The sequence below is a fragment of the Cibotium barometz genome, chromosome 31 (assembly GCF_041138505.1).
Source record: "Cibotium barometz isolate CiBa-2024 chromosome 31, ASM4113850v1, whole genome shotgun sequence".
Taxonomy (NCBI): domain Eukaryota; kingdom Viridiplantae; phylum Streptophyta; class Polypodiopsida; order Cyatheales; family Cibotiaceae; genus Cibotium; species Cibotium barometz.
The window spans coordinates 41,139,196-41,152,049 of record NC_141076.1 but is presented as its reverse complement, the minus strand read 5'-3'; the positions used below and the strand labels follow the sequence as shown (position 1 = coordinate 41,152,049).

Below are 12,854 nucleotides of genomic sequence, written 5' to 3'. Positions count from 1 at the left end.
TGATGTATTGTTGGGAAAGCCTTGGCATGCTTGTATGAAGCCAAAGAAGGACTATAAGTCCAAGAAAATTACCTTTTTCCATAGAGGTATGGTCACATAGATGCTGGTGCTCCAGGAAGCACCATATCTATTGTCAGTCATGTAAAAATTTGCAAACTAATGAAAAATTCTACTTGTTCTTACTTGGTTTTTGTTAGAGATGAAGTTGAACATGCTCAAACTAATGTAGATGTGGATCATTTGACACAAGAAAGATTAAAGTTCTTGCATGGTTTTAGTGATTGCTTTTGTGATGCTTTGCTTGGTGAGTACCATGAGAGAGACCTAAAGTTCATCGCATTGATCTAATCCTGAGTAGTTCTCCTTCTAATGGGGCAACCCTATTGGGTGAGTGCCAGTTAGCAAGAGGAGATTATGATGCAAGTTAATGACTTGCTTGAGAAAGGTCTAGTACACCCTAGCTCTTCTCCCTATGGTTCGCCAGTTTTATTGGTACAGAAGAAGGATGGTTCGTACTGCATGTGTGTGGATTATCATGCCTTGAATAAAATCACAATTAAGAACAGGTTTCCTATTCCACGCATAGATGATATTTTGGATAAGCTAGGAGAAGATGCTTGTTTTGGCCGCATTGATCTTAAAAGTGGCTATCATAAGATGAGAGTGGCACCTCAGGATTTCCATAAGATGGATTTTTGAACCACTTTTAGGCTTTATGAGTTTTTGGTAGTGTCTTTTAGCCTTACTTATTCTCTTGCCACTTTCAATTAAATGATGGATTGCATATTCAGGAAACATTGGAAGTTTACTGGCATATTCTTTGATGACATCATTGTTTTCTCAAAGAATGACGAAGACCATAGAGAACATTGGTGATAATTTTGTAAGATCTTAGACAGCATAAGCTCTACATAAATGGTAAGAAGAGTGAATTCTTCCTATCTAAGGTTCATTATCTTGGTCATATCGTATCCAAGGATGGGGTACGCATGGATCTAAGCAAAATACAAGCTATCCAGGATTGGCTAGAGTTGAAGTATGTGCATCAAGTTAAAAGTTTTCTTGGGCTATGTGCATATTACAAGAGGTTTATCAACAAACACTTCTCTAAGATTGCCTCACCATTGCATGATCTCACTAAGAAGAAAGCTATCTTTAAGTGAACTGATGAAGAAAAGAAAGCTTTCCGTAAGTAGAAATCTTGTATCGTATCAGGATCGATATTGATTATTCCAGATTTACTTAAACCCTTTTTGGTTGAGTGTGATGCATGTGGAGGTCACAACATTGGAGCTATTTTTAATCAGGAAGGTCACGCCATAGATTTTGAAAGCAGGCATCTTCAACATTTAGAGCTTCACTTACAGGTTTATGAAAAAGAGTTATTGGCAGTGATTCATGCCCTTACTATGTGGAAGCATTATCTTCTTGGGGGTGAATTTTTTGTCAAAATGGATCACCAGAGTTTGCGGTAATTCTTGATGCAAAATATATTATCAGAGAAGAAGCATATGAGATGGGTAAATTTCCTCTCTATGTTTCATTTTTAGATTTTTCATACACCTGGTAAAAAGAATGTAGTGGTAGACGCTCTTTTTAGAAGGTTGGCCTATCAGGATCTTTTTGACATGTGAAATTCCCATGATACGGATGATGATTTTTAGCTTATATGGGCTGATTTAGCAGCACTTTTCAGCCCCAAAATATTGCATATGGAATGGATACTTGATTATGCAAAATCGACATAGGGGAATTCTTGCCACTACTCGGGCTTTGGAAATATAATTTTTTGGCTAAACATGCGCAAAGACACAGATGCTTATGTGCGTGAATGTATGGTTTGCCAGAAAGTGAAGTTTGACAGGTATAAGCCACCGGAGTTTGCTTCAATTGTTGCCTGTTCCATATTAGCCATGGGAGTACATAGCCATGGATTTTATTATGGATTTTCTTAGAACGCAGAAGGGGAATGATGCCATATGGACCATCATTGATCAATAGGTTTAACAAGAAATCTCATTTCATTCGTGTGCAAAAGAATATTAAGCCTAAGCACATGGCGAGAATATTTTTGGCCCAGATTTTCAAACATCATGGTATGCCTAAGACTATTCCGAGAGATCAGGATCTGAGAACCACAAGTTTGTTTTAGCGGGCTTTATTTGATAATATGGGCACAAAGATGAATTTTTCATTAGCTTATTATCCTTAGAAGGATGGGCAGAGTGAAATTGCAAATTTAGTTGTACTTGATTTGCTCAAACACTATGTAGCTGAGCAAAAATTAGATTGGGAGAAGTACTTTCCTCTTGTGGAGTTTTTGTATAACAATACGGTGCATGCCTCCACTGGGAAAGAACTATTTTATATTGTTTGTGGCAAGGTGGTGCTTCCACCTATCCTTTGCATATGAAGGATGAAATGGTATGTTAGAGATCTGGATACAGCTTTTTCACAGGTATAGACAGCCATACAAAGAACTCAGGAAAAACATAAGAAATTGCAGATAAACATTGTAGACCTATAGATTTCAAAGAGGGTGATTGGGTGCTTCTCAAGGTTGAGAAGACATACCTTTAGAAGCAACCTGGGAAGGAAGGAATGTGCCCAAAGTTGTCTCCCAGGTCCTATGGGCCATTGTGTTGGAATGGATTAATGAGGAGGCTTTCAGGCTTGCTTTGCTGCCTGAGCAGCACTAGTGCATAAATAATGTTTTTCAGTTAGCCTCCTTAAGAAATATGTGGGTCCTAAGCCGCTTGAGCCGGTTATTGAGGACCAACCCAAAATCAATGAGCTTGAAGAAGTTCTTCAACTGGAATAGATTGTGTTTCATACGGAATGGAGAGTTGTTGGTGGTAGGCTTTTCCGTAGGTTCCTCGTGAAGTTTAAGAACTACCTTGCTCTGGATGCGAAATGGGTAGATGAAGACAACTTCAAAGATTATCCCGATCTTCTACAGGTTTATTTGGCCGCTTTTTAGTTGTGGACAATTGATTAGAAGTTGGGGAGAATGCCATATTTTTAGTTGTGGTTTTATCATTGGAAAGAGCTTAAAGAGTAGGTTCTAAATGTACATTCTTTGATAACTTTTGAGTTTGTATGCTTAAGACACACTAAAAAGTATATTGAAAAGAAAATTCCAAAAGTTTTGGGATTTTTCCAAATTCTCCAATATGGTAATTGTAGCTCTAAGGGTGAAACCTTTGGAGCTAGGGTTTTCATGGGCCTGGTTATTCAGGACAGCACCACTGCTAGAGGATGTAATGATATACTAGAGTATGGCTATTCTCGAGAAACTCTTGGAATGCTGAGATTGAGATCTGAGGCAATTGTTTACTTGTTTTCATCATATTTTGGATGTATATGATGCCAATATGTAAAGTGTTTACTCTCTGGCACTCGTTCTCTTGTACTAGACAAAGATACCTCAGGGGGAATTGGCCCAACTTCATCCCCTAGTGTTGTGTCTTGTGCAAGTTTTCATATTATTGTTTCATTCGCTTCAAAGCATGATTATGTATTGTCAGATGCTTATGTGGCATCCCATGATGTTATGTATGGGATGAGATTTTGTATGCACACGCTTTCGTATTTGTGACACTGTAACCACAATACTCAGTAGAGTTGCCACTTTTTTGAATGTTCAGGGATTTTGAATCCTTTTGGAAAACTTCCCAAAATATAGTATACTCACATACACTTCTTATAAAAAAATAAGAGTTCACATATACACTTCTTTAGAAAAGCCTTTATAAAATAAAAAGAGTCCAAGAAGATATACTATTCTTTTTGAACCATGCATATATCACACATCCACATCACATAATAAATATCCAAGTAACATATTCATGTCATCTCATCAGCATAAATCTACTTGCACCACAATGGTGATTCTAAGACCAGAGTGGTATGCACTTATGAGCCGCCCAAACACTGCCTGGACCACAATGATAATCGGAGGAGCCCTATAATGTATCACATCCACCTCAACACAGATGTTAGTAAATCCAAAAATTTACTTCTATCAGTTGTTACCTATCCCACAAGCATGCATACTCTAGCTACTACTGGCATCAGGATCCCTACAGTGTCTAGTACCAACATGTATACTTAGCTACTAGGCACTATCCTTCTTGTTTCGCTCTATGTTTTCTTCTTTCCCTCACACCAACCATGCCAACAACACACCCACGTTTCATTGAGAGGGTCAAGGTCTTGGATGACCACCGTTGTATAATACACATCATGGATGATATCCACATGGCAATCCATAAACTTGTGTGGTACCTTCATAGGCTACATATACAAACAAACATATGTAACACATGAATGTATTATTCCAAACAATAAACATCATTTCAATCAAAACACATCACAATCTCATTCTAAAGTAGAGTAAACCATGGCAAGTTTGATGAGATATCACATCTCTTTAGCTGAAACTCTAAACAAGTCAAATTCCTTCAACCATAACATATCATGGTGAGGTTTTCTCAAGAATATTTCATTCTCAAGGTCTTCCCAAATCCAATTCAACTAGTCTTGTCTAAGGTTCTTTAGACATACAAGGATGATCATTTCTAACTTAAGCTTCCAAAATCAATGGTGTAGCTCTACACTTTTTCTCACCTCAAGAATTCAATTCTTGAGGTTCTTAAAGCTGCTTCTCCTTGAGAGTTCCTTACTATACTTCTTAAATATTGGATCTTTTTAATTTGGCACATCAATCTTTACTTGTCAGGATCCTTATTTTTCATCAAATTTCTCTTAATCTAGCCTTTTTTAAGGCTTCCTACATTTTGATTTTAGGATACACCCTTTTGTTGATTAGAGTGCTTTCAACCTGTTGAGTTAAGGGTTGTTGGGGACTTAGTCTCTCTAAATATCATACCAAGGATTTTGGGAGAATCCCCATACTTTGGGAATACTATCTTAGTCATAATTTTTTTAAGAAGTTGACTTGTGTAAGTTATATACTTCTTTTGTATTATTAGATGGTTGTCTATCAGCTTCTTTACCATGTCTCCTGTGAAATGATTTCTTTGGTCCTACAAGACATCCAAACCTTGTAATAATCTACGAAAACTTATCTATTAATGTAGCATAATTGTCCTGTAAGGCCTTTGCTTCCACCCACTTAGAGCAATAGTCTGTTGTAAAAAAGATGTATAGCTAAGATATACTTTGAGCTATAGGCTTAAAGGGTCCATAATAAAATCCAATCTTGAGTTGTAGGCTTAAAGGGTCCACAAAAAAATCCAATCCCCACTTCATAAATAGTTGTTGCAATGGCAATACGATATGGTGTTGAATCCAATTAGCTGAATTTGACTGACCTAGTATGTGGGCATATATCACACTACTTTGCAAATTCCCATGTATGTGGGCCCACGATAATTTTTCTTATAAGATTTTTCTTCTTGCCACTTCTCCTCCAAAGTGACCTTTGCTAATGCCTTGATATGCTTTTGTCAGCATAGGTTCCTTTTCATGATCTCGGATACACCTCTTTAGAATTTGATCAATGCTCATCTTACATAACTGACTAGTTACTAATATTGTATCCCTTGCTCTCTTTAGAATTAACCTTTTCTTCTCATCCTTGGTCATGCCTTCATGGAAAAAACCCTTGTTCATAAAGTTAAACATATCATAGTACCAACTACCTTTGACTTAATCATCGGGTGATAGCAAACATATCATAGTACCAACTACCTTTGACTTAATCATCGGGTGATAGCAAACAGGTCAGCATCAGTTGGGTGATCATGGTCTCCACCATCACCATTTTCCATTCTTGAGAACAAGACTGCGATTGCCTAGGATGTACAATTATGAAGCCAAATTCTTGCAACATTATTACCTACTGGGTGAATTTCCATGCCAGCTTTAGCTTACTATCATTGTAGAGCAATACTTGATGGTTCACATAAAACACCAACTTATTCACCATAGATAAGGCTTGTAGTTCTTCTAAATAGAATAGATCAGAACCAAGGATTCACTTTCAATAGTGTTGTATTTTCTTTCATTTCTTGAGAGCATTCTTCTTGCATAATACACTGGCTTATCTATCCTTCTTTTGATTTTTGCAATAGCACATTGCTAAGATGCATCCACAAAGATAGGGAAAGGTCTAGTCTAATCACTCAGTGTGCCACCAAGATTGGGGCTAATGTAAGAATTTTCTTTACCCACCACTAAAAAGTTTCCATGCTGCTATGTCCATGCAAAAGTAATATCCTTCTTTGTCATCAGATACAATGGATAAGTAAAATGAGTCAGGCATCTCAAGGACATGTTGTGCCATTTGACCTTCCTAAGAAATATTTCCAGCTGCTTTAAGCTTATGGGTATGGAATGATGCGATCCACCTCCACCCACATGATGTCTATACCCTGCGTTGTCCTTTCAATCGCACTTTCCATTTTTGTTTCCAAGTGGTCCTGTGTGAAAGTGCTGATTATCACAAATTTCTTTAGGTCAATTGCCAACACTTCTTGTGACACTATGTGCCCCAATATGTGCCCCAATAATGATCCGTTTGCAATTGCAGACACATTTGGCTGGATTAAACTTCAGCCTTGCCTACCTGCATCTTTCCAAACCTAGTAGTATCTTTTTGAGATGCTCTTTCTCTTCTCAAAGACACTAAAGTCATCCACAAATACTTTCATGAATTTAGTCAAATAGTTGTAAAGATCTCGTGGACCATCCTCTGCTAAACCATTGTTTTCTGGCTAAAAGTCATTGCATTAGATACAAAGACACCTGATTTTATGATGAATAATATTTTTCCTTATCTTCACGTGCCATTCTAACCTAATTGTTCACTTTGAAACCATCTAAGAAGAAATGCATCTCATAGCAATTGCTCAATGCTCCACCCTCACGTTGTTTCTGGTGAGTGATGGACGTGCTCTATTTTCTAAGGTCCCCTTTATGAGGAGTAGCCACCATTGTGTGGTGAGCACCCGAGCACTCGACAATTCCTAGTTTATAAACTGGATGTGGCATCAAACCAAGTGTGTGGACAAATGGCGAAGAAAGGGAGGGAAACGGCTTATATAAACTTGGCACTCTGCCAAGTAGGATACATGCTTATGCAAGCTATGTGATCGCATTAGTGAGTGCTATCGAGGACACATTATTCTTGGGCCATTTGAGGCTCCACACTATCTCAAATGGCCATGAGAGCCATGTAAAGGCCCCTACAAAACTTAGTTGTAGTCTAATACATGGTCCTAGTCGGATGGTGTGGTTGGTTGGTCATGTTGGACCAGGTCATGGGTTGGTTGATGTGGCTAACCTAAATCCCTCTGTCAACCCTTGATACTTTATATAATTAGTTTGGTAGCCTTAGTTCATCACATTGAGTTAATTGTGTTCAAGCGTTATAAGCAAGACATCCTCTCTCTAGAGTCTGTCTAGATTGCCATCAAAGATCCTTACCGGGAGCACACGCTTGGGTAGACACCATTAGTTTTTGAAATCAAATTTTTATAAGAAGTAATATTATTTTCTCTCCACTTCTTGCTACAATTCAATTCTTTATATTATAATGATCTAGATCCGCTGCTATGTATTCTTACATAGGCTCTAGATAAAGCTTGTTTTTGGTGGTTTGCTATTTGAAGGCAAATTTGGAGAGATGGCCCAACCTACAAATAACACAGTTGCTCGTGCTCCCTCCACCTTTTGTGTGGAAAGTTGGATGGGACAAATTACACGCTTTGAAAGTTCAAGATTAGTTCCATTCTTGATTCATATGAGTTGTGGTGGCAATAGAGGTTGATGTAAAGATGCATCCTACCCTAGATGAGCTCTGGATCCAGTAGTTCCACTATAGATCATACCACTAGATCTTGTTCTTGCTTTGGCTTGGGGGCAAAGGAATGCAGATACGCTATCTGCCATTGTTACCAACATCAATGTTTCGGTGGCGACCATGATTCAACATACTACCACAACTTCTAAAGCATGGCAAATTCTAAAGAACCAATATGAGACGAGGAATTAGACAAGTATTCAAACTGTTGAGAATCAACAAGCAACAGAAAGACATTTTGAACAGAGCAGTTCATATTGCAGATAAAGAATTTACAAGATCAGAGGTGGTGATAGTGGGGATCACTAAGACTAGCATGTAGGTGTATCAGAGTTACCTCCAAAGTATGATAGTTTGGTGATGACCTCACTAAACACTAGGTGCGTAGTTTGGTGTATGTTGGTGGAGGAGAAGATGCATTTCAAAGTCAAAGTTGGTAGCACCACGTGGCATTCTCTACAAATGTAAATAAAGGAAAGGGAAGGGCTCTAATAAACCCAATGCTCCTGAACAGAAGGAATCTAAGGCTAAGTGTTTCTACTATGACAAGCTTGTTCATGTGGTCAAAGCATGTAGATTGAAGGAAGCAAACGAAAAGAATGGCACTTTGAAGCCTTGGAAGGAGTCCAGGAACAATGCTGAAGTGGAATTAGTACAGTTTGTGGCAATAGAAGAAATCTCTATAAAAGAAAAACATTCCTTAATATATGATGGTTCATTGATCATTGACAATGGAGCATCTCAACATATGACTAGTCAAAAGAACCGGTATACCTCCCTTAAGCCTATGAGGGACTCCATCCTGGTAGTGGTCGGGAATGATGCCAAATGATGCCCAGCCATGGGGTCAGGTACCATTTGTTTTATTTCTAGCAATGGTGAAACTAAGAAGTTATCCAGTGTCCTTTATGTTCTAGACAACAAGAGGAATCTACAGTCTTTTTCACAGCCATAGCTGACTGCGACTTGAAGGTTCTCTTCGATAAAGTTGGTGTAGTCATCTCACAGATGCCAGCAATAGAAATCCGGCGTAACAACTTGTATGAGCTATTGGCTTTTATAGCTCGAGCCGATGGGAGGACAAGCTAGCTCTGGTATGAAAGATTAGGGAACCTGATATTTGTAGTCTTGAAAGAGATGCAAAAGTTTGGGATTATTATGGCACATCTATCAACATTTTTAAAGATGTCAGATGTGTGTGAAGCCTATGATGGGCAAGCAACATCAACATGCATTTCCATAAGAAAGCAAGAATCATACAAAGGATTCTCTAGAGCTGGTACATGCTAATCTCTTATATCTATGATAATATATTATAATTTAATGTTATCTATATAATACTTAAATTTAAATAAAAAATTAAAGACATATACAAAGTAAATATATTACAATAATGATATATAAATCAATATACATATAATAAATATATAATAGTATTATATTAATACTATTATATATAAATACACACACACACACACACACACACACACACACACATGTATGCATACACAACCACACACGTACGTGTGGAGGCTGTGTGTGTGTGTGTGTGTGTGAGAGAGAGAGAGAGAGAGAGAGAGAGAGAGAGAGTTTTTATGTTTGAGAGAGTGTATATGCGAGGTGGTTGTGAGAAGAGAGAGAGAGTGCATGTGTGCGAGAGAGGGTTGTGCCTATGTACATGACAGAGACACACAAGTGTGTGTCTGAATGAGAGTCATACATAGACACATGCACACACATTCATACACACACGTGCACACATGCGTATACAAACACACACCACACATAAAAACACACATGCACACTCACTCACTCCCATAAGCTTGCACATATATGCATTCACATATGCACACTTACGTACGCACACACATATGTAAGCACATATGCATACGAAGAAAAACTTTATGCCACAGCAACGCGCGAGTCACCTACTTGTTTTTTGTTTATATTTTTACATGTGAGGTTTTCGTTCGAAAACATATTTGGTGTCACTTCCTCTTGATTTGAGACAAGAGTGGTAAATCAACATCCAAATTTCAAGAATTAAACTATTTTTGCAATTTCTTAATATAAAAAGAGGATAACTAGCAATTTGAGAATTTCAACAACCGACAAGAAAGAGGCAACCATATGTCCCGAACACTATTGACAGGAGCCCACTAGTGATTATTTTATGCTTTTATATGAAAACAAGTTTTACCAAACTTTAAGGAGTTATGTAAAACAAGGGTAATTACAAACAGTTTCTCTATAATTATCCTTAGGGCGGCTCGTTGAAGTTTGGATTGTTTTGAGTCGTGCCATAAAATTGTCGAAAGCCCAAAAACCCTAAAAGCACTAAAAACCCTGTGTTTAAACGTTTTTTTGGGCAGTTAATCTACCTGCTTTGCAAAATTATGTGCAGTTCCAACAGGATTAGGCCATCATCCACAACGCATTTGCCCCATGGCAGTTTTAATCCATCACCTAAACACCGCATTATGGACATGATTATGCGCCTCAGTCCAGCAATTATACTGCATTGAACGTGATGGTGAAATTGATGAACAATGCATGGTCAGTAATAGGGTTAGTCAATTTTGATCAACAATGCACTATTTGCACAATATGATGATGGTGGTAGGTTATTCAATCCATCAATTGATCAACAATGCACATTGCTAAGACCCAATATTGGTAGTTAATCACTCTGTGTGTGCATGCTGAGAGCACTCAATGCATGAGTTACATCAGCTCAGTGCCACTCTCCTGCGTTGATTAAGCTTAATTAATCAAAGGATTAGGGGATTAAGCTCCAGAATTATCAGCATTGCACTGCACATGCTGGTAGACTTGGCATTTGACCACCTTGCCCATGGCTTGGAAGCCAGGCATGATGAGAAACTCCACCTTAGATTTGGAGCAGATGCTGCAAGCCCCCTCAGGGCCCATCAAGTTGGGCACTGCCTCCACATAGAGTGGATCAATTTCCCAACCCTTGCCCACCTTCAGGATAACCACATGTGGATTTAAGGAGAAGGCCAACCTGTGAAGGAGCCACACACTCTTAGCAGCATCCAAGAAAGCTGCAGTGAACACCTCCTTCTCCTCTGTAGTGTTAAATACTATTTGCCATGAGAATTGAGACCATAGCTGCTTTGTTTTCCTCTGGCAAAACCGCCTAAACTCTGTTTGGAACGATGGATGATTCGCATTAACAGCATCATCCACCTCAATCAGCTTCATTCTCTGAAACTCTTCAAGCCTAGCTGCACACCTCGCCTTCGGGTCCAATATCTGCATCAACCCTGAGTCGTCAAAGCTATCATTCTCAAAGCAATGGAAGAATGCCTTGTTAATCCTAGACTCCAGAGTGTACACAACATGCTCTTTCTTTGTAAAGACCACATTAGGCTCTAATTCTGATAAGGTTCTAAGCACTGAGTAGCCTGATGTCTCCATTTGCTTGATAAGGGCCTTGGAGAATGATCTGATAGAGAACCTAGCTCTCATGGTAGCCATCTCAAAGAGCAAGAGGGTAGCCATGGTGCCTTCAAGGTCTGCATTCTGTTCACTTTTGGGCTGTGCTTGCTTGGATAGTTCACCTAGAGGGGGGGCATTCTCCCCTACATTTGGTGGCTGCTTGTTCTCCTTTTCCTCTATTTTTTTCTTGCAATCCTTCAATGCATGATCATTTTCTTCTAATTTTGGCTTCAAAGCATGGTCATTGTTCTCTTTTTCATCTGATTTGGTCTCGAAATCCTTCAGTTTTTGGTCCTCAGTGTCTCTCTCCTGCAACACAGCCAGCCCATTGCCAGTGGCTGTGCTCCTCCTTGCAGGCTCCTCCTCATTGTCCATGAAGGCCGAGGCCTGCATCTGCTCCAGCTGCCATTCTAGCATATCAATGGTATCTTGCTTATCAGCTAGCTCAGATTGCTGCCTCTTGCTCATCTCCAAAAGCTCAGCAACTCTCATACTTGCAGAGAGGTTTCTAACCTCATTATTTCCCTTCTTGGAAGGATTCCAACAGGCAAAAAGGCCTGCAATGAGGCTAAGTGGCCCCCCTTTAGACCTCCCACCTTTCTCTTTTCGGCTAAAAATCTCATTGATGGCATCATCCACATAGAATCTCAGGGGTGGGCGAGACTCTTGCTGTTGGAAAGAAATGTGGGGTGACTTTTCTGATAGAGTGAAGCTCTTTGTTCTGCGCAAACCTTTCTTTGTTGCAGAGTTGGGATCTGAAACAGACTGATTCCTGTGCAAGGTGGGCTTCTTGCTGTGATCAGAAGCTATTATTGGGCTTGGAAATATATACGGGGATTGGGTTTTGTAAGGGGAAGAAGACCTCGAGCTGTGGGAGTTATAAGCCATTTTACAGAGAATTAAGCTTGCTTGATTTAGCAAAAAAACTGGCTATCAACACTAATTATGCAGCCAGAAATGGCGATGTAAGCTTGAATCAACAGAAGAAAGCAGCAAGAGCTTGAATGAGGTGAAATTATCAGTGCCGGAACCGAAAAAGGCAGCCAGAAACAGTTATGGAGCTTAAATCAAGTGAAACCATTACTGACCACAGGTACATGGAGTGAAAACAGCACTGCAGACAACCAAGAAAAAGCAGCTAAAATGGCTGTGAGAGCTTGGATTAAGTGCAAAAAGCAGTGGCCACACCAGAAATAGCAGCTAAAATGGCTCTAGAAGCTTGCCTCACAACGCGAATCACCGAAGATGGCCAGGAAGAAAGCTTTGCAAAGGTGCATAAAAATGGCGCTCTGTGTAGCAAGCTGCTAGCAGCATTTAGCGCGAAGAAGGAAAGCGCCAATGAGGAGTTGGTGGAGAAACAACGAGGGCCAAATTATAAAAGGAAGCTTCTAACGTCCCAATTCGCCACCCTGGCCTCGATCATGGGGTGAATTTAAACTAGATCCCCCCCCTTTTTAAATCATGGGCTCTACAATATAATATTACTATACTTTGACCCCTACTATGTTCCTCTCGCCATTTTATCTGCCCTGTTTTCAATCCAATTTCAATGTCTTTGGTAACG

General features: G+C 39.3%; 1 protein-coding gene across 1 annotated transcript; it reads right to left on the bottom strand.

Moving 5' to 3' along the window:
• Positions 1-10,418: 10,418 nt before the first annotated feature.
• Positions 10,419-12,590, bottom strand: LOC147620869 (uncharacterized). Its single transcript, XM_086825471.1, has one exon. The coding sequence runs from the start codon at positions 12,176-12,178 to the stop codon at positions 10,616-10,618; it is 1,563 nt and encodes a 520-aa protein (XP_086681597.1). The 5' UTR covers positions 12,179-12,590; the 3' UTR covers positions 10,419-10,615.
• Positions 12,591-12,854: the final 264 nt, after the last annotated feature.